This window comes from Drosophila eugracilis, unplaced genomic scaffold, assembly GCF_018153835.1.
Source record: "Drosophila eugracilis isolate 14026-0451.02 unplaced genomic scaffold, ASM1815383v1 contig_408, whole genome shotgun sequence".
In the NCBI taxonomy this organism is placed as follows: domain Eukaryota; kingdom Metazoa; phylum Arthropoda; class Insecta; order Diptera; family Drosophilidae; genus Drosophila; species Drosophila eugracilis.
The window spans coordinates 1,378,182-1,398,657 of record NW_024573270.1 but is presented as its reverse complement, the minus strand read 5'-3'; the positions used below and the strand labels follow the sequence as shown (position 1 = coordinate 1,398,657).

The window sequence follows — 20,476 nt, the reverse complement described above, 5'->3', positions numbered from 1 at the left end:
CACCTGTCTGGGTGCTGGAGTCGAAGAAAGTACTGGTTGTCTCCACAGTCATGGTGCCGATGGTTCCATCAATTATCTGCGCCGAAGAGTCACGTCTGCCACGATAGCTGGGGATTAGGGAGTTAATTAGTATCTAATATACATAAAACTTATTTTAATTAAGAAATTTACATTTCTTACCTTCATTCGTGTAAAAAATAATGAATTCTTTTCTAAATGATAACATAACATGACAATAGCCAAGTAAACACCACTCACCGACAGACGTCGTCGCTCTGGGAGCTCTGTCTTCGAAAATTCCTGCAGCGGATCATCTCCTCGGTGGTCGACTGCCGTCGGAATCCTCGGGCAATAAGGATCTCCTCTGTAGTGGACTGCCTCCTTATAGCAGGCCGTTGGTTTTGCTCCACAGTGGTCTGTGTTTGTGGTCTCGAGCAGGGACTGGGATCCCTGGAGGAGCAGCAGCTATTGGAGTCCGGTGATCTGGGCGATCTGGCCGCCGAACTGCTCTGCCTACGCAGCGTGTGTCGCCTTGGACTGCCATCCCGTTCATGAGATCGATCCGGCGAGAGATGTGTCCTCGAATCCCGACGACCGCCACGTGAGGCGCTATCCGGCGACAGGGAATCCCGTCGGGAAGTACGCCGCTCACAGTCATCGGGTGGATCTGGACTGAGGGCGGGTTGTGAGCCACGCCTACTGCCGCCCGGCAGGCAGCCCTCATCGAAGGCGGTAGCCTGCCGCTGCAGCCGTTGAAGGCGCGGCGCTCGTTCTGGGCTGACGCCTGCCTTTGAATCTCGTCGATTCACACGACCGCACTGCGTCTGCGAGTCCCGACGCCCCTTGGGCGCCGTTGGACTCGTTGCCGGCGGCGTTACAGAGCTGGTGATGATCGTCGGCGGTGGAAGAGCTTGACAGGCGGAGTCCACCTGCTGGTGAGCCAGGTAGTGAGTGCTTGAATGCGTCGATATCAGGGGCATGGAGTGGTCCGAACAGGAGCCGGCGGAACTGGTGGACGGGCGCTGCTCCTGGCGGAAATTGGGGAATTCTGGCGCGGCCAGGGAGTCGCGTTTCTTAGCCATCTGATATTTGCCAGGCGGCGGTGGTGTGGTGACCCGACCAGCCACGTTGCTATCGCGCCGACTGCCAGACAGGTAGCTCTCACCAGATCCGCGCCGGGATGCCTGGTGGTTTGGTTGGTTCAGTGGTTTGGTTTGGAATAAAGTGGTTGGAGAGAGAGAGAGAACAGCGCCAAGGGTTAGGGATCAAGGTGGTGGTCAAGGTAGAGTCAAATGTGTAGATGGTTCTAGGTCCAGCAAATGCACTCTTTTGGATAATACTTAAAAAATGTTGAACGTTTTTAGTGCATTTAGGCGACCTTTTGTGACCAATAGATCTTTCATTTTCCCCCATACTCACGCTTTTAGAACACTCAACGACGACGGGCACTGAGACTATGGGCTGCTCCTCAACTGCTCCGCTTTCGCGGCGATTCCAATGCCTCACAAACTCCGCGGTGTTTGAATCTCGTCGCGATCTCATGCTCCGGATGCCCGAATCCGCAGAAGACTCCCGCCGCTTGCGTGGCGCCATGTAGGTGGTGCAGGCGCCACCGCTCGAACCACCTGCCCCTGTGCTGGCGTCCGTCGTGGTTGATGTGCGCCACGGCAGACTGCGTGCCAAGTCCGCCAACGTCTCGCGGCGATTGAGCTGCGCCTTGGAGCGGGAAGCCTGCTGCAGTTGATGCTGCTGTTGTTGCTGATGCTGTTGCTGCTGCTTGGTGCCGCCGCTCCACTCGCGCAGAATGTCTGTTAGCTGGGCCAGCGAGCTGCGCCGCCGCCGCTGCAAGCCCGGTGGCGGCGAGGTGCTCGGCGGTGTGGTGATCTGCGCAGCCGAGTCTCGCCGTCCACCCAGACGCTGCCGGATGGTGGACTCTTCCAGCTGAAAGCAATGTATTCCATAAGTTTAAGATTTGCATTGATTTAAAAGAATAAAATAAAATAAACTGTCACTTAGAAAACACAACCGACGCCTATAAATTCAAAACGACGAATGACGCTTCTCGTATACTGATCTAGTAGTATGAGCGAGCAAGTTATATGTGCATACAGAAAAGGATGACGATAGTATACTTTTAGCTAACGTAGAATTTACCGTACACTTTACAACTCATTCAAAAGTTACAGTGGGTCTTTCTTAGTTAAATTTTTTGAATTTGAATTATTGAATTATATTAAAAACAATTCAAAGTTTATTTTCGATATATATACTACAATTAAAAACTTTTAAACACATTTTTAGAATAAATTTTTATATTGATTTTAACCAAATATTACAAGAGTGCAGCTCCACTGTGCAGACAAGAAACGCCTAAAAGCGCAGCAAATCTAACGGGACTTTTGCTCAGTCTTATCTCTGTGTACCACTTTACAAAAACAATTTGCAAGAGCGATCCGCTAACGAAAAAGGAACAGGCAATAAGAAAAACTGTTATATTTGTTCTTTACTGTCCCAATGTTTTTGTTATATTTGTTATATGGTGCGTATAACTACTTCTGTTACTTCAGTATAATAATTTAGCTTGACGAAGACGGTTGTTTGTGTTTATTATTATCTTTATTTATATTTAAATTTGTGCACTTTGATTAATTTCGAATGACCTTGGATGCCTACGGGAGCCCTATGATTTGATTGTCCACTTCTGCATTAGACAAAGCAAAGGTCAGGCGCGTTTTCAAGGCCACGAGCAAATTCCAGGTAATTCAAACTATTTTTAGATTGCAATTTAGCTTGCATTAAACACTTTTGGGTTTTGTTTTAATGCTTATAATTTATATATTATATATTTTAGATTTGAAACCCACCTGTTCGCGCACAAGATCGTCCCAGCCGTTGCCTCCTTGCCACACCAAACCCACTTGGTGCGACATGATGGGCAGGTTGCACACGAAGCAAATGGCTGTCATAGTCCTGAAAATATACAAAAGCCAGGTTAGTAAAATTGAAAAATATATTTAAAAAAAAAAAAAATAAAATTAATACCTAGAAAGTTTCCATGCAGTTAAAAAAGTTAACAAAGTAGAGAGAAAAATTGGGAAAATTTGAAGATTGGACAGATTCATGCGGAGAAGAAGAAAAGCCTGAATGGCAGGTGTTATTTTTGGATCGGACTGTTTGGCTGGCTAAAAGGAAAAGCTTTTCGCTCAAGGAAAAGAGCTTCCCACCTGTGGACATGCAAAAAAGCCCAAAAGGCTCAAAGTTTTTCTCAAAAAAAACGAAAAACAAAATGAAAAGCTGGAAAAGTTTTGGAAAAGCTGCGTGTGTATGGTGTGTGTGGCATGCGGTGAAGAAAGTTGCAAGGATATGAAAGCTCTAAGGTAAGAGTCCTGGCTTTCCTTTGCTTTTAGTTTAGTTTTTAGTGCAAATATTATAGAGGAAAAGCGTAGGAGTAGAGGAAAGCTTTTTTCAGTGGAAAAGTGAAAGCGCATTTTTCTGATTTTTGAGGTCAGGTTGGCGTTTTTTTGTTTTTAGTTTTTTTGTTTTTTTTTTAAAGATTTTCTAACTTTTTGCGTATGACCACGCAGGTGCTGCTGCAGGGCTGATCCATGGACCGGTAATGCCGCAGTTTTGACATGGCGCATGTTCTGGTTTCTTTGGCAGCGCCCGCCGATCCTCGAAACTGAGCGGTATCCTTTTTATCAACTCCTGGCCGCTCCCTCCGCGGCCCTTCTTCTTCTTCTTCTTCTTCCTCCTTGTTCTTCTTGGTTTCTTATTTACGTTTCTTACTCGAATTGCAAGCGTTTTTTCTTTCAGTGTTTTCCAGCTAGCCGGCTAGCTAGAAAGTGCGGTGATTTATAGTCTGTATTTTGTAATCTTGGTTATACATATATATATATATATATATTTTTGGGGGCTTTTGGGTTTGTTTTTTGGAGGGGGGTTTTTATTTTATTTTTGCTACACACACAGAGACACAGAGATACACTGGAAAAAAATCGAAGAAAATAGTTTTTGGTGGTTTAAAACGCATTGGATGGGGGTTTTTTGTTATATAAATATTTATCGAATGGCTGGGTAAATCTCAATTTACAAAAGGTTCTTGGGATTTACTAAATGGGTCAAAAACTACAGGGTATAAATATTCGGGGGGGTCATATAACATAGTAGTTTGTGAAATATTTGCTTGGTAACTGGTTATTTATATGTTATATTATAGTAATTATATAAATAATACATCAAATTATATAAAAAAGAACTAAGAACTTAACTTAATAAACTAAAAAATGTTTGGCCAAGGCATGAAGTTAAAAAAAAGTAGACTTAAAATCCCTTTCAAAGCCTTTAATTTGCTTTTTTCTTAAGAACTATTTCCCCTTTCGTTTCTCATCTCAAAAATGTTTTTTTACTTCACCCTTTATTGATTTTACACTCATGTCTTGTACTTTTCCTTAATGCTTTTTTGCATTTTAATTGCCTAAATCAAGCATACGCACTGTTGGCCTGGGAAATCATTTCAAGAATATCGAAGGGCAACTACGTTTATTTTGTATTTATTTCTGCGTAAATATAAGAAACCACAAGTTTGATTTCCCGAAAATTTGCCACAATTTAAGCTGATACTTAAAAGCCCAAAACTGTAAGTAGAGACTTCGATTTGGCTCGTCAATAATGCACAAATAATTCAATTTAATTTACTTTATTTTTGCTGTTCAGACATGAGAACTTTTGCACATTGAATTGCGCTGCGGCAAGGTGGGAGTACACTAAGGAAAAATGGCATAGATTCTAGATTAATGGGAGGAATTTTGTAATATTTTTGATAATTCGGTTTCTTTTTCTACTACTATGTTTGAAAACGACCTTTAGCTTCGATGTATAGACCATAAAGAAAGTTCTATAGAACTACCAAATATCTAAAACATATTCCGATCTTAATTTTCCAAAATATAACCCATTTTCATCATACATTTTCACCTTTTACACTGTACTTAAGCTTTCTTCTTTGTTTTTTCCCCTGAGGAAAAAAACAAATGTAGTTGATTTTCTGGCCACCAGATGGCTGCACTTCAGCCAGATGCCAAATGGAAACCGACCAGACCAGACCTGGAATTCCAGATGAATTAAGGCTCAAAGGCGGGGCAATCAAAATGGAGTATCAACTTATTTGGCCGCAAGTTTATGGCCATAAACTTAATAACTGCCAGACGGCAGGACTGTGTAACTACGTATGTGTTGCAAGGACATAGACACCGCACCGGAAGTTGTCGAGTGTGTGGCAGGTTCATAAAAGTCCCAGCTCAAGTTGCCCCCACCCAACCATCCCCTCTCTCTCTCATTCCCAGTCAATGAAACACTTGACCAAAGTAGTTCCAAAGCACCAAAGTTTCCCAGCACTTTTTCCCTCTCAGCTCTCTGCGGGCAAGTGGAAAATGTGGAAAATGCGGGGGGGCGAAAAGCAATTTTGAACCCCAATAAGTACACACATTTCGATTGAAGATCTGAAGCTGTGCAATTTGTACGCTTTTTGAGTGACAAGATGATGTTTCATTTTCCGGAATTTCCAAGGCTCGATGGTTTCTAATTAACCGTTTTGTTTGTACAGCCATTAAAAGGGGGGAATTCCTTAGGCTTAGGGTCGGAATTTCAAGTAGTTTTTTTTTGCTATTTTTAAAACATTTAATTGGTTGGCTTTTCAGGGAAGTTATGGGAAAAAGTTTTCGAAATTTCTTCTTAAAATTCAAACTAAAATTTTGTTTAAATCAGATTTTCCCTTAAAACAACTGTAACTTAACTTATTTCCCGATATTTTCCAACTATTTTCAGTACTTTTCCCGAGTGCATTTTGGCCATCTGAATTTTTGGCTCTACGAATTTTCAAAGTTGCGAAAAGTTCCGCCCAGGGCTTAATCAATTTGAAGTGCACAACAGCAGTTGGCAATTTGCTGCTGCTGTTGCTGCTCCGCCGACACTTTATCCTCCAGGAGACGGACTCCTCATCACCATCATCATCATCATCATCATCGTCATCTGAAAGGGAGAATGGAGGTGATGGCACCTGGCAGTGGAGAAGGAGGCTCAAGTGGGCGACCAGTTGATTGACAGCTGTCAATTTGCGTTTGCCTGTGAAGTGTGTGTGCCACGAACAATTTTCAACTCAATTTTCCCACTTTTTCCAGATGTCCTTCGGTCCAGTCCAGGTTTGCGGCTAAGCCGGAGCAGCTGTACCCGGACACGGAGCCACCTACCAGGAAATGGAGAGTTGGTCTTGGTCATTGGGGCAAGCAAAGGAGGCGGTGGAAAAAAACGTGAAAATTGAGAGGCAGCATTTGTTTCACCTCCGAGTTACGTTTCCAATCACACTGGGAGGAAAAACTTAACTGGCTGGCAGCCACTTGCGCAGTTTACCCGCAGACATCGTCGACTCTAACCGAATGCAATTTTCTGCAAAACTTAATAAACTTGCACCAGGTGGAAGACTCCTTAAAAAGCTACTCAACACTGCTGGCTAATTAAAAGTTTATGCCAAGGTTTCATATTTAATTTACAAACGTAAGTCCCGAGACATTTTGTTGGCTTTTAAGTTTTTTTGCTGAAAGTTTGAGTGATTTAATAAGTTAGTCTTGCTGAGAAAAGCGAAATCTTGTCAATATTTTGATTTGATTTTGGATTAAGACATTAGGATTAAAACATTTCAAAGGACAAAATTGTTCGGCAAATCAAGTAAAATTCAAGATTTTAATCAAATTTTGATAGAAATTTATATAAAAACATAACTTACTTCCTTTAAAAATCACTCAGCAGTCAGCAGAAATCTTATTTTAGGTTAAATATTTAGTAATAATTTCCATAATCTTTCCAGATGATATCTAAATCCCCACAGCCATAGGACAAACGCGACAACTTCTGCTAGCTTTGATGAACCAAATCCCCAGACTCCATTAATCTGTATTATGTTTGAGAACTCATTTATCTCCCCTCTCTGCTGCTGCTGCTGCTGTTGCTAGTGAAATACCAAATTTCCCTTTAATTTTCCCTCAGTTTTTCCACTTTGTTCCAGCGCTAAATGAAACAATTTAGTTAAATGCTGAAAACATTTTACGTTTGCCATGGTTTGTGGTTCCATTCAGAGGTTTTCCCTTCATTTTTCCTTCTATTTTTTTGTGAACTGTTGTCCTGGCAATAAAATGCAATTCGTAGGAATATACAAAAAAATAGAAAAAATAGAAAAACAAGCCAGCAAGCATTTTGGACGTTGGCACCTGGCGGACATTGGCCGTCTTTCCTTTTGATTCCCAGTCTTCTAAGTGACTTTTCATGTCCTTGTGGGGTGGGTTTTTCCTGGGTGGGTGGTTGTATTTTCTTGTATTTCTTTTTTTTTTTTTGGGGTTGTGTCCTCTCCTGCCGGGACTGCTATTTAGTTAATTTTAGAGCGTCTGTCGTCCAGCCCCCTTGAAATATTACTTGGGCTCTTTGCCAACAGTTTTCCTTTTGATGTAATTGCGAGGGAGTCCTAGTGGTTCCTGCCTGTCCAGCATTCTAAAAGTTCACGAGAGAGGGGGTAGTAGATGCTGAGCTTCTCTAAGGACCCAAAGACCAAGTCAGGTGGCCAAGATGCGGATGAGAGAGGGGACAGGGGACAGTTCAGGGTGCGGCGGCTATTCATTGATTAACTGCCAGGACTCACTGGAGACACGTGAAAGCTCTAGCCTGACGGCTCTTGGGGCCATTTTCATTTAACATTTTCATTTTCATTTTCATTTACGTCTTCGTTTAAGGTTTACATACTTTTTTGGATTTTTTTTGGGCATTTTTGTTGCTGTTGTCATCTTGGGTTTCGTTTTTGGCATTCAAAGTTGGAATACCTGAAAATGCTCGGTAAATTAGATCAAAGGACCAGAAAGTACGTGTAGGCATTTACCCGCCCCATTCTGCTGTATATATACTGTATGTTTATATATAAACAGTAAACACTCTGAAGAGAAGAAAGTCTCTCGACTGAACTGCTTGTTAAGTTTTAAACGTTTTCCTTTTGTTTTTGGTTTTGATCTTAGAAGTTACATTTCTCGTAGATTTACAAACTTACTGTTTCTTCTTATCAAGACTTTACTGTAAATATATGTACAGTAAGTACTTGAAAAGTAGGATTAAGTAATTTGCGCGTGCCACTTTCAATTTCTAGCAGGAAACGTTTTGGAGAAAGTTGGGAAAAATGCTTTTCCTCTGCCTTTGGGTTTGCCTTTGCTCCTGCTGCTGCTGCTGTTTTCCCCTTTCATCTTGTCCCTTCTCTTTCCTTGAAGCTATGTTTTAAGCCCCTTCCCGTTTTGGTTTTTCCACTTTTCCAGCAGCCTTTGTAAAAGGCTTTTCGGCTTAGAGAAGCCCGGTCAGGCATTTGAATAAATAAATAATTAAAGTGAGTTTTATAGGGGCCGCCATTCGCTGATATATCATTTGCGGCGATATTGAACCGTAACTGACCTGTGTGTCTGTATGTGTTAGGTATAGTGCTGTGTAATACCAACACACACACACACACACATAGACCAACAACGACATGCTGAGCATAATTTCCGCTGACAAAGTTGATAAAAAGTTGTAGCATACTTTTCAGGCAACCGCGGCGACCATTATGCAAATCGGGTGAAAAGGCGCTGGCAAAAACACTTAAGCCGTTTTGTCCAACTGGCTAACACACACACACACATAGGCAAACACACCAAGGGGGCATTGTTGCTAGGAAATCTAATTTCCTTAGCAGACGCCATGCTGCGCTTTCATGGGCGCTGACAACAACCCCTTTTTACTTTCCCTTACCGAGCTCATCTCGGCTTTTCTCTAACCAGCTTTTCCCCATACTGCTCACTCACTCTCTCTTTCTCTCTCTCTCTCTCTATGCATGCATAATTCAAATGGACAGCTCGGCCCTGGTCGGGATCCAATGATGATGATGATGATGGGCCATGCATATTTGATGGAATCATCTCGGGATGACTTATGGCCCAACCAACTGTGGCGTACTTTCGGATCACGGGCTCTGGCATTTTTATTTGTTATTTAAGCAAGGTCAGGCCAGTCACTATATTTTTCTATATTTTAGACGATTTTAATAGGAATTTATTAAGTTAGAGTTGGAGGAATTTTTGGAATTTTGTTAAGTTTAAGTTGAGATATTCAAGGGGCAGTTTTTGTAATTTTTTCAATCTTTTATCTTGGAAATTTAACAAAAATCTATAATTTGTATTTAAGTAAATTGGTTTAAAGTAACACATATCTATCTCTTTAAAGACTTTTCATCTTTAAGATAGGTTTTAGACAAACTCTTTTGAGACTTAGTAAGCGAAATTTATACTTCATTCGCTTATTTTTCCTTTTCTCTTTGTTAAGTTAAAGTTTTTAGCTAAAAAGTTTTCATCTCAAATGTCAGTCCAAAAGAGATGCAAAAATATTTTTATAAAATTTATATTTATATATCAAAGTTGTTAGGTTTTCCTTTTTAACTGGTAAACTATAATATTATTTTAATACCAAAAGAAAATTGATTTAGTTTTAAGAATTTTCCAGATTTAAGCTAGAACTACCCTCATTATCTCTCATATCTCATATCAAATTAGATTCATTTTCATAACTCAACTTCACTTTCCAATAGAAAAGTTTAAAAAACATTCCCAACAATCTTAAACTAAAATAAAACCCCTTTAAAGCTGTCTTAGCCCCTGCTAATTATGCCTCAGGGAAAAGGCCAAAAAAACGAAATCATTTCCAAGCACTGACTAGCAAAGTTAAACAAAATATTTGCAGCCAAGGAAAGTTAATGAGTTCCAGGCGATTAGGCTGTGGCATCAACTTTTTCTGGTTGGCCAGAAGAAAGAGCGAGAAAGAGGGGGTTGAGGAAAACCCTGGAATGATTTGGCATTCAAGTTGAATCAATAATTTTTCTGGGCAGGAGTAAGGGAGAGAAGTTTGTGATATAAAATCATGCTGTTGAATTTTTGATAAGGGTTGAGCTTTAGGTCCTTCAAAGGACTTCAACGCTCGAAATCAAAGTCCCACAACATGAGCAACAGTTATACTATACTACGAGTGGGTGGTAGTGCTTATGATGGGTGACTTGTCCCCCGTCCCCCCCCTGAAACATGACCAAAAAGTTGGGCGGCAGTCAAGTGCTGGGAAAGTGCAAAGCCAACAACATGGCAACAAGGACGATGTCAAAAATAGTGTCTCAACTGCCCAAAAACGAGCCGATCTGTGTAGTTGTTGTTGTTGCTATGAGTGGGTGGGGTTTTTCCGTTTGGCTTTTCCTACCCGTTTTCAGAGTAGGTGTGAGGAGAGCTAAACAAGCAGCCAGCCAGCGAGAGCGAACCGCATCGTTTGCTCGTTTATTTGCTAACCAGTCTAAAATGAAATTAATTATAGTTACGCACAGTTTCCGTGACCCGCAAGGACTTTCCCCTTGGATTTACCCACCCCCTCCCCCTATTTTCCTTCTTCTCCTTTCCCCCCCAGGAGTGTCTACGTGTGTCTCTCGCTTTTGTTTTCATCTTTCGTTTTCGGGGAAAGTCCTGCCGGTGTCCTCTGGTTCCTGATAAATGGCAAGTCAACTAGTGTTTAACAAGCTTTTTCCAGAAAATTACTTTTAGTAGCGACTGTTAGGGTTACTTTTAGGTAATTGTTATTGTTATTAAACAAGATTTTGAACTTTTCTTTGGTTAAAGTAGGCCTAGAAATGCGTTTTTTAAGCTTAAATTCATAGATAATAGTAGTAACTTTAAGAAATTAATCTTATTAATTTAAATTTGTTGGAATTTCCTATTAAATTCTTTAATCGAGAAGTATTTTGTCTTTTTTTTGATTTTTAATCTATTCCTAAGCAAAAAGTTTTAGTTTTTTAAGGAGTTTTAATATATTTTTAGGCCAAAGGTGATCAAAAACAACTTTTTTAAGAAGATTTTTTCTATAATTCACCAAAACCTCATTTGGAAAATTGGCTATTTTATGTAGATTTAATCTAAAATGTAGCAAAAAATCATTAAAAAATAATTAAAATGCATAAAAAACTCTCTAAAATTAGTGTTTATAATACAGGGAATCAAAATGCGAGTCCCATAACTCAACCAAAAGAGTAAACAAATTATGCAGCAGCAAAACAAAAATGTTTTGGACTAAAACCTGCCGGGGTCAGGCCTGCGTACACCTCCTCTTTTGGCCCTATCTTCGCCCTTTTTGGCCAAAATTTACTTTCATTTTTTTTTTGAATTTTTTTTTAGATTTTTTGGTCCTTGTTCGGCCAGCTGATGTCTGTCGCTCGCCTGGCCTGACCCTGAACTTTTTAATTAATATGTGCAAGTGCGTGAGCATCGAGCATTGAAAGGGCTCGTTCAGCACGCTCACACACACTTAGGCACACTCACTCACACACACAGAGACAGCCCCACAATGGCTGTCCAAAATGTCGGAAAAGGGGAAACGGAAATGAAGGGGCGGGGCGAAAAAAGCAGAAGCCGCAACAAAAACAAGCAAAGCGAAAGACGAAACTCGTTTTGGCCTTTTGCTGGTTACAAAACGCGCCATAATTTTAAGTTACCAGCACTGAGAGAAAATGGGGTGTTAATTTAATATTAAATATTAAGAATATATTGGCTAACTTTTTATTAAACTCTTATTTATGTCAATAAATTCTAGTTTTTATCAGCTCTAAAATTATTTAAGTATAAATTTCTACAAGTTTTCTTTAAAAATTAAAAATTTTAGTTTATTTCATTAAACTACGACCAACAGGTGGCTCTATACCTAATTGCATATAGCACTTTTTGCTATTAACATGTTTATTTTGAAATTAACAGCCCTGGCTAACATAGTAGCGTCTTGTTATGCGAGTTCTTATGCTAGTATAATAGTTTAATTTTCACTTCTCAACCATAATATTCCACATCTATTATTGTCTGATCTATAACATTCAAATTATTTATTATTTTATGATATTTATCCACTCTTCCTTCGATTTACGGTGTTATTTAATATTTATTTATCTTAAAACATTTCAAATGCTTTAACAGAGAAGTAAGAACAACAGGAAAGAGGAGAAGCAAAACGACGATCGTTGCAGCGCTGCCGCCATCCGCTCTATCCAAACTACGTTTTTGGTAGAACAGTTTTCAGTCTAACCGAGTCGCCCGTCTAGGTAAGATGCACATTTTGTTGCTGATGCTCAGAAGTGTTAAAAAAAATATAAAAATTGTGCATAAAAAGTGATCGTAGGGCAGTGTTTTAAGTTTTGTGTAATTTATAAATAATGTTTCTTGTGAACTTTTTAGGCCTAAAAGTTAAAATAACTCCGCGTTATAAGTGAAAGTGTGTGTGTGTGAGCATCTGCATATATGGATGTACATATGTACATAGATATGCAAAAGCAAATGCAAATCAATATGTACATATGTACATAAATATATACGAGTGCCTAAGCATTGATATTGTTAAAGAAGATATTAATTGTGATTCTACCTAGCATTAACTTTAGTTTAAACTGATTTAAAAGCGTCGGTAAAGAGGAGAGAAGAAAAAACTGGGAGGGGGAGATCTTCGGAAGGAATATTATTTGAAACTATAGTCATCTCTTTCCCACCTGCGATACAAAGTCCGTTTTTCGTTTTGCTTTTGCCTTTCGGGTTACATTCACAGTTTTGGCGCCACTTCAGTAAATTTCCATTCACAAATTGCTTTTATTTTTAGAAACTGTTAAACATTGACTAACTAATATATGTAAATTAGGTGATCGTATTATTATGTTATTAATAATTTTTAATTTTCATTGTTTCAGAGGCGAGTTTATGTATTTTCTATGCCAAAATGGAAGTGGAGCTTCGCGGGACTGGTGAAAATCTATGTACAACCTTTTAACATATTTATGTACATACATTATGTACATTTGGATATATAACTATGTAAATATGAGGAACATAAGCAGGAAAACTGGAAATCGACTTGGAAATGCGAAGCTTGTCTGGAAAAAGAAGGTAACCATAATTTTTGAATCTTAAAAGTCTCTATAAGAACCTTTAATAATAAGGAGAGTCGAGGTAAGTGGCCAATAAGTATTTGTATTGTTTAAAAGGCTTATTTTGTTTTTGTCTTATTTAAAAACACAAATGAATCTCCGCGGGACAACAGGAAATGTTTTCACTCATCAGAAATATCAGCAATCAAAGCAAAGTTCTACCAATCTCCGCGGGACAAGAGGAAATCTTTTTACTCATTGGAAATATCAAAAATCAAACTGGAAAATGGAAAAGCCAAGCTCTGCCAAGCTCCTCGGGAGAAGCAGAAATCTTTTTACTCATCAGAAATATCAACAATCAAACTCTACAATCAACCAATCCTACTAAAAAGCTCAAAAAATATGGAAAATTGTAAGTTTCCTTTTTCTATATGGGTATTGATATCAAAAAAATCAAAAGCATAAAGAATTTTTAGTTATTTGCCTAAGCAAAACTAAACCATACTCAATGTAAATGGGATTTTCCCTATTTTCCTATGAAAAACACATATTAGTTAGTAAACGTAGACGTTAGTTTAAAGGGTAGTAAGAAAAACGAGTTCTAATTGTATTTCCCCTAAAGTTTAGTGTAAAAATCTTCCCCCAAGCAACTTTATCAAATTCCATCACAGAAGTATTTCCATTTAAAACCTTTTCCAACTTTATTACGAAACAATTTCCCTCAGTGATTTTTGGGCGGCTGTGTGTTTTCCGTGTCCCATTTCGCCTTTGTTTACATTTTATATCAAAAACTTTTACGAGCTACAAAATATGCTCAGGCTGAGCCAAAAGCAAACAAATGCGAGGGAAAATGGGTGCTTTGGTGGGAGGTTAAAATAAATAAAAATAAAATTGATAGCATGTTCTTTCGGGGTCCTTGTCGTCTTATATGCAGTATACACACACACACACTTATTTGCATGTGTGTTTATGTTTGTGTGCGCGTGATAAGTGGATATATGGTCGGAATTATTGGGCTGCTTAGGTCGCAGCTCCTCTCCCTTTTCTTTTACACATACCAAAAGAAAAAAACCGCAGATCCCCTAAAATTGCAATTATCGCTTACGAGGGATTATTAAAGTGGTTAATCTTATGACTTGGCATTTTGAATTTGTTGGTTTTTAAACAGCTTCTAGGGGAAAAGGCTGTCTTATATGAAAAGAAGAAAGGCATCCATCCTTAAAGTTTTTAATTTAAATATTTTCCCTACATTTTCCTCTTAAATACAATCACAAATATGTGTATTTAATTAGAAGAGTTTCCCAAAATTCGCTTGGAAAATGTTCATTTGAAATGAAAAGCCAAGAATCTGTCAACATTGATTGAAGAAAAGTTTGCATAGCTCCTTGATTGCTAATTTCATGTCAATAACTTGAGCTTAGATTTTCTCTACATATTTGATTTGTTTTTTCCTTGCCAAGCCTTGCAAATGACATTTACCTTTGCCAGAAGAAAAGCTATACAAAATATAAGCTTGGAAAATACAGAGATTTTCCTTGTATAAATTTTAATGAATTAACAATAAATTTAGTGAAGCCAAAGTATCAGTTTACAGCTTCAACTTAATTAACTTCAGCTACCAATTAAAGAGACCAGGAAAAGTGAAAATGTAGATGTAGCAGGTAATCGATATTTGGGCGTCCTGTTTCCTCCTTGCTTGGAAAATGGCAAATGAATTCTGACATGTTTGGATGTAAGTAGGCAAAAATGTTCCATCCACCTACTTCTCAGAAATCAGGAATCCATAAAGCGCACCGCCTTGATGGCCTTACGGGTTGCACGTCGATAGTCACTCTCCATGAAGGGAATTTTGGTCAGCAAATTTCCATGGCTGTTGCACACGAATACCTCGAAGAGATTCTCATACTCGTATTCCACATCCCTTTTAGGGGGCAGTTGAGGATTTGGTAGAGTGGCCGTGATCTCTATGGTTTTCGTTGGCAGATCTCTCTTGAAATTCAACTCAAGGAAGCCAATCACATGTTTTGTGAGGAGATTTCTCTTAGTCTGGCTAATGGGTTTTCCACCATGAGCTAGACACTCTATCTGGATGAACTTCCTCAAGTATTTTCGGCGCTTCACCAGCAAATGACGCAGTCTCTTTGAGGGGCAAAATCTGTTAAAGAAGGAAATCACTAGAGCTGGCATTACTATAATTTTTCTTGTTATTTTTCTAACAAAAAACTCTTTTATTTGGATGTAGATTTGGAAATAAACTGTGTCTATATCCGTTTTGGGATACTAACCAAAAAAAACAGCTAGGGAAACGCCTGCTTCTCATCATGGAAAAGCCAGTTGGTAGGGAAAAGTCGAAATAGAGGGAGGGAAAGTTGTTTACATTGCTCATACGACCGGTTGACGGCGTATGCCGAAAGTTACCCACAGCAACATGGGCTCAAAATCAGAAATCAGAATCATCCATCGCCCGCGGCCGGCATGGAAATACCCGAAACCCAATGGAAAAACATGAAAAGTTTACCCAGAATACACCCCAGCCAGTTGGGGAGGGGGGAAAAAAAAAAAGAAAAGTTTGAGGCGAAACAACCCCTCAATCTCTCTTGGCCGTATTTATATTTTTTATTCATTTCTTTTTTTTTTGGCTCTCATCCACTGGTTGTTACCTTCTTCAAATGCAAAATCTAATGAAATTTTCACATTTTATTTTCCTTCTTTTTTTTTTTTTATATTTTTTTTTGACTGCAAGTTGTTGGCCGGGAAATTGATGCAGAGAAAGAAAATTAGTTGAGAATTTTGATTTGATTGATTGAATGAACTTTGGATGGAAATCTATAGAAATTTTTTTTGGGTTTTTAAAGGGTTTTAAAGGCATTACTAAGGGTTGGATTTCCTATTTGGATTTTTATATTTAAGAAAGTTTGTTAACCAGAAAGTTTTATATCACGTAGAGGAAAGCATTTCTGATCTATAAAGTATATAAATTCTTGAATAGGATCGGTCGTTTAAGGCTTTTCCTTTCATCTGTCCGTTGATCTTAACTTTCTTTCCTTTTCTAGGATACTTTTCAGACTCTTAATTTTAAAGACTTTCCCAAACTTCTAACTAAATTTCCCATTTAATCGGCTTAAACTTCATGTGTTTGCGAAAAATGTACACAATTTTCCTCCACGTGCTGTGCTTTTGGTTTTGGACTTGGTTTTATTTTTCATGCCCTTCACATTTTTCACCGGTGAAACCGACTGCAATGACAGATGTGGACTATAAAAGGTGAAAGTGGTTAAACATATACATACGAGTATCTGAGTGTGTGTGTGTACACATAAATACTTGGGAAATCTGAGCAAATTGTGGGTGTACATGTGTGCAGCGAGCCATTTTATGTTAACAACTTTGTTGGCCCAAAGCGCTCCGTGTCGTCATTATGTTCATCATTAACAACTCGTCAGTATAATGATGATGTTGATGCTGTCTCTGTGACTGCTACTTCTGGTAGCAGCACTGCTGCTACTCCTGCTGTTGATGATGATGATGATGTTGATTATGCCAAAGTGAGTGCCATATGTTAGCCTTCCCCAAACTGAGCCACATTTTGGTGGCAACAAATGGCTGAAATCAGCCAAAACAGCCGGCAACATCAAAGGTTAAAGGGGGTTGGTTGGAGAGGTTAAAGGTTATACGGGATGGGGAGTTTTTGCTTTTCGGGAGAGCAAAACAAATCAGTTTTTTATTCAACGTGCCCCATAAAAAAAAGGGCAAAAAGCACTCACCAAAGGAGCGAAAGTTTATGAACCATAAAACAGAATGGAACGATGCATAGGCATGCGATTTTTCTCTTATTTTTTTTGTACATTTTTCACCTGGTTTTCCCCTTAACCATTTGCATATCGTTGCGGGCTCTTTAAAACACCGTTAGATGCCAAAATATTTCAAAACATTCTTCAACTCAAGTTGAGTTGTTGAACGAACCATCCAGCTGGGCAGATTTTCCAAGCTACGTCTTTCCCATTTTATTTATGGGTAATTTGGCTCTTTGGACTTGGACGCGGACTTGGACTTGGACTTGACTAGCGAATGTCTGGCATTATTTATGGGCTCTAACTGGATGTTTTAGTACCACATTGATTAAGGTTATATCAGGCAGGAGCCATAAATTAAACATTTTTATGGGGAGAGGTCCTTTAAACTATATATTAACTAGCGAGTATGAGAAGAGGCTTTGTTTGTCAGGATTTTTGTTTGATAGAAAGCTGCTTTTAGACAAGATTTTACTAAAGAAGGAAACTTACTTGAGACATGGAACTAAATACTAGTAAAATCCCTAAAGTTAACCCACCATACCAGCCTCTTTCTCTTTACTCTTAAAGAAAATCCCGCAAAACTTTTCCCTTCAGTGAAAATAAGCAGCGGATATTTCGATCGGAAGAGATTAATCTAATGGCATTTATGAATTATCGAAGAGGGTGAGTGGGAAGGGGAAATGGGAAATCAAGGAAAAGCCATCGTTAAATTGTAATGCAATTTGAGCAATGCATTTTCGAGAGATTGCCGCGGTTAACTGGCATTGCCTTTGGGGGATTCGCAGGGTAAACGTTGGCTGGTTGAGTGTGTCAACAGGTAGTGAGCCAGCTGCTCCTCCTTGCTTCTTCTTGATCCACTCAAGTGGATCCTTCGGTGGCACAGAGCGCAAAAGTACTTAAAGGAATTGCTAAACTATTAGGCAAAGTAAGGCTAGCTTTTGGCATCGATAGGCAGAGAGAGAAAACCCCCCCCATTTATAGGGAATAAATGTTGGAAAAATTAAAAGAAGAAACTTTTAACCTAATCTGGTAATCATCTCAGTTTTCCCTTAACAGGAGTATAAAAATCTTTGTTAAATATTAAAAATAATCAACATTTTCTCTCACTGCTTCTGTTCGTTCAATTTGTACGGCGAATAAGTCAATGTTGGCTCGCTGGTCGGGAAACCGGAAGCGGCAAGCAAGGTTAAGGAAGTCGCCCTGCCGAACCGGAAAAAAAGGTTAAACTTGTTGCAACAACTTTTCCACACAACAACCCTCACACTCACACACACACACATATATATATATATATATATGGAGAGGACACAGAAACAGGATATATATTTTATGGGGAGCGATAAATGTTATTAACTTGGCTGGCAAAAGTTTTGTAATTGAACGGCTCGGCGTCTCAAAATTAGTTGGCCAACAACAAGTCCACCGAGAATAAAACTTAAAGATTTATATATATTTTTAGATATATATATATATATCCCTTTTATTTATAGAAATTGTGATTTAAGTTAAGGAAAGGAGAGTGCTTCGAAGGGGAAAATGTAGTTTTAGCAAAGGGCTTGAAAGGAAATTTGTAGTTAAACATTTTCCTAAAATGAACTTAAACCAGATTACTAATTATGTTTCACCTTACTTTTATGGATTTCAGTTTTTTTGGGTATTATTTTACTCATTACGGCCCTATTTGCATGTCTGTTAACTTGAAATTCCGACAGTTTTTCATATTAAAAAGCTGAAAACGAAGATAAGTTACCAAGACAGACAAGGCAGGTGGCAGTTAACCAAAAAAAATACCTGTAAATTGAAGTTTAACCAACCCAAAGAGTTGATTTCCCTTTATTTCTTGGTGTTAGCACAAAGGAATTTTCTTTCTTATCTATAAAGAAAGGAAGTCTCGTCAGGCAACCAGATTATTGCTGGAAGATATGGCCACGACCATGGACGATGCCTTTGTGTATTTATTATGAATTCGTCTTTAATATGCGTAAGGCAATCGTGTGTACAAATAATGTACAGGCAAATAAACACGCACAGAGGGAGAGAAAGAGAGAGAGAGGGCGCAACGGAAGGGAAAACTGAGGAAAGAAAAGCGAGGAAAAGTGATGGAGAAGCAGGTGGATAAACACCAGGGAGAAATGCTTGCAAAATGGTCACGGAAATGGAAACGAAACAAATCTTGATCTCGTTTTTCGGGGGCTGTCATTTCGCTTTCCCCCCTGACATTCCCTGTCTCGTTATGTTATATATATATATATATCTGTATATCTGTTGTATCTTTATATGTGTGTATCTGTATCTGTATCTCTGTATCCTTGCATCTCAATCCTGCCTCAATTTATATGCACAACTGTTCGCAGTCAATTGCCAGTTACGACGCCGTGATGTTCAAGTTGTTTTCCCGCTTTTCTTGTTTTTTCTTGCTTTATTTTTTCTTCCATTTTTTATTTATTTATTTTATATTTGTTATTGTTTTTGTTTTTGTTATCGTTGCCCTGCTTTGTTTTATTTCCATTTTCTGGCTGGAGGAGAAACCATTTAGCATATTTTCACCGGCAATTTTCCAGTCCCAGGCCCAGGGCTGGCTGTTGTTTTTTTTTGGTGGGGAAAACCTAAATGCCAGTTTAGGTTTTTTAAGGTTTAAAAATTAGGGTTTATTAGTTAAAATTTTGTTTAAATTATGAATTTTAATTTATAATATTTTCATTAATTTAAAAATATATATTTTTTAAGATTTTTAAGAACCATTTCATGACCATCAAAGGGATTTTTATTTTTTTGATTTTTTCTATCTTTTTAAATGGATTTTCTTGTTAAATCTTTTTCCTGACTTTCTAATTTTTCTCTAGTGAGTTCCTCACGTTTTTCCTCTCGTTTACCCCCTTAATTTATTTTGCATTTGCAAATTTATTTATTTATTTTAAGCCGAGCCAAGATTTATGCAAATTGATTTGCGAGTCTATTAAATTTGCATTTTTATCAATTTGTTGTGCGTGTTTCAGTTTCGCTTTTGCTGCTTTTGCTTGTTGTTTGTTGTTGTTGTTTGTCTTTGGCAACATATTTTAATTACATCCTCACCGCCCCCCACTCCCCTGCCGCTGTCTAAGGCCCCCCTTAAGTTATTTCGTTATTTCGACTCGATTTGCATAGAGAAAGAGAACGAGAAAGAGAACGTCTAAAGGACGAGCTGTCAGATCGTCTTTGTGGCACATCCTGCCATATCTCGACACCGCCTAATTAATAAGGATGCAATCCAATTAGGAGAAAGTGAGAAAGAGAGATAGAGTCGACATCAAAGCAAAAACATCTCAGCCCTGGCCCCAGTCTCCCGTCCCTGCCAGGACGATCAAATATTAAATATGCCCAAAAACTAAACCAACTGCGACAACACTCGCCTCGCCATAAGGCAATTATCATTATGATAATTAAAATCTATGGGCTAATTGTGATGGCTAAAACGAGTGGGATAGATGGCTAACAGGAGGGCTGACTGACTGACTGACTGGCTGGGTAGTCCATCAGGCTGAAATGCAAATAAATCAGCTCCTTCATTACCTTCATCATTATTCCAATGAGAGTTAGTTAGAGGATAGGAGAGGGAGCAGGGAAGAATCTTCTAATGGCATTTGGTGTAGGTTAGAGGAGAGGCAAGGGGGAATATGACTGGATTATCTCGGCCAACTATGCTGGAATTATTCGA

At 38.8% G+C, this 20,476-nt stretch overlaps 2 protein-coding genes and 1 long non-coding RNA gene across 9 annotated transcripts in view; 1 reads left to right on the top strand and 2 right to left on the bottom strand.

The window, feature by feature from the left end:
• Positions 1-4,206, bottom strand: part of LOC108103870 — a 56,215-nt gene extending 52,009 nt beyond the window's left edge. For 2 of the 7 annotated variants that reach the window (XM_017209591.2, XM_017209587.2), the window contains exons 1-5: positions 3,564-4,206; positions 2,865-2,970; positions 1,420-1,941; positions 259-1,184; positions 4-107 (exon numbers count right to left, since the gene is read on the bottom strand). In XM_017209591.2, coding sequence (XP_017065080.1) covers positions 4-107; positions 259-1,184; positions 1,420-1,941; positions 2,865-2,970; positions 3,564-3,634 — 1,729 coding nt within the window. In that variant the 5' untranslated portion in view covers positions 3,635-4,206. The remainder of the gene's footprint in view (positions 1-3; positions 108-258; positions 1,185-1,419; positions 1,942-2,864; positions 2,971-3,563) is intronic. The other 5 variants (XM_017209592.2, XM_017209593.2, XM_017209588.2 and 2 more) reach the window with 3 other exon arrangements.
• A 7,204-nt stretch (positions 4,207-11,410) lies between these two features.
• Positions 11,411-20,476, top strand: part of LOC108103897 — a 35,664-nt gene continuing 26,598 nt past the window's right edge. Inside the window, exons 1-2 of the long non-coding RNA XR_001772270.2 lie at positions 11,411-13,007; positions 13,162-13,400. This is a non-coding gene — a long non-coding RNA (uncharacterized LOC108103897). The remainder of the gene's footprint in view (positions 13,008-13,161; positions 13,401-20,476) is intronic.
• On the bottom strand, positions 14,497-18,036 carry LOC108103896. Its single transcript, XM_017209641.2, has one exon. It carries the CDS (start codon positions 15,173-15,175, stop codon positions 14,762-14,764), a length of 414 nt encoding a protein of 137 aa, XP_017065130.1. The 5' UTR covers positions 15,176-18,036; the 3' UTR covers positions 14,497-14,761.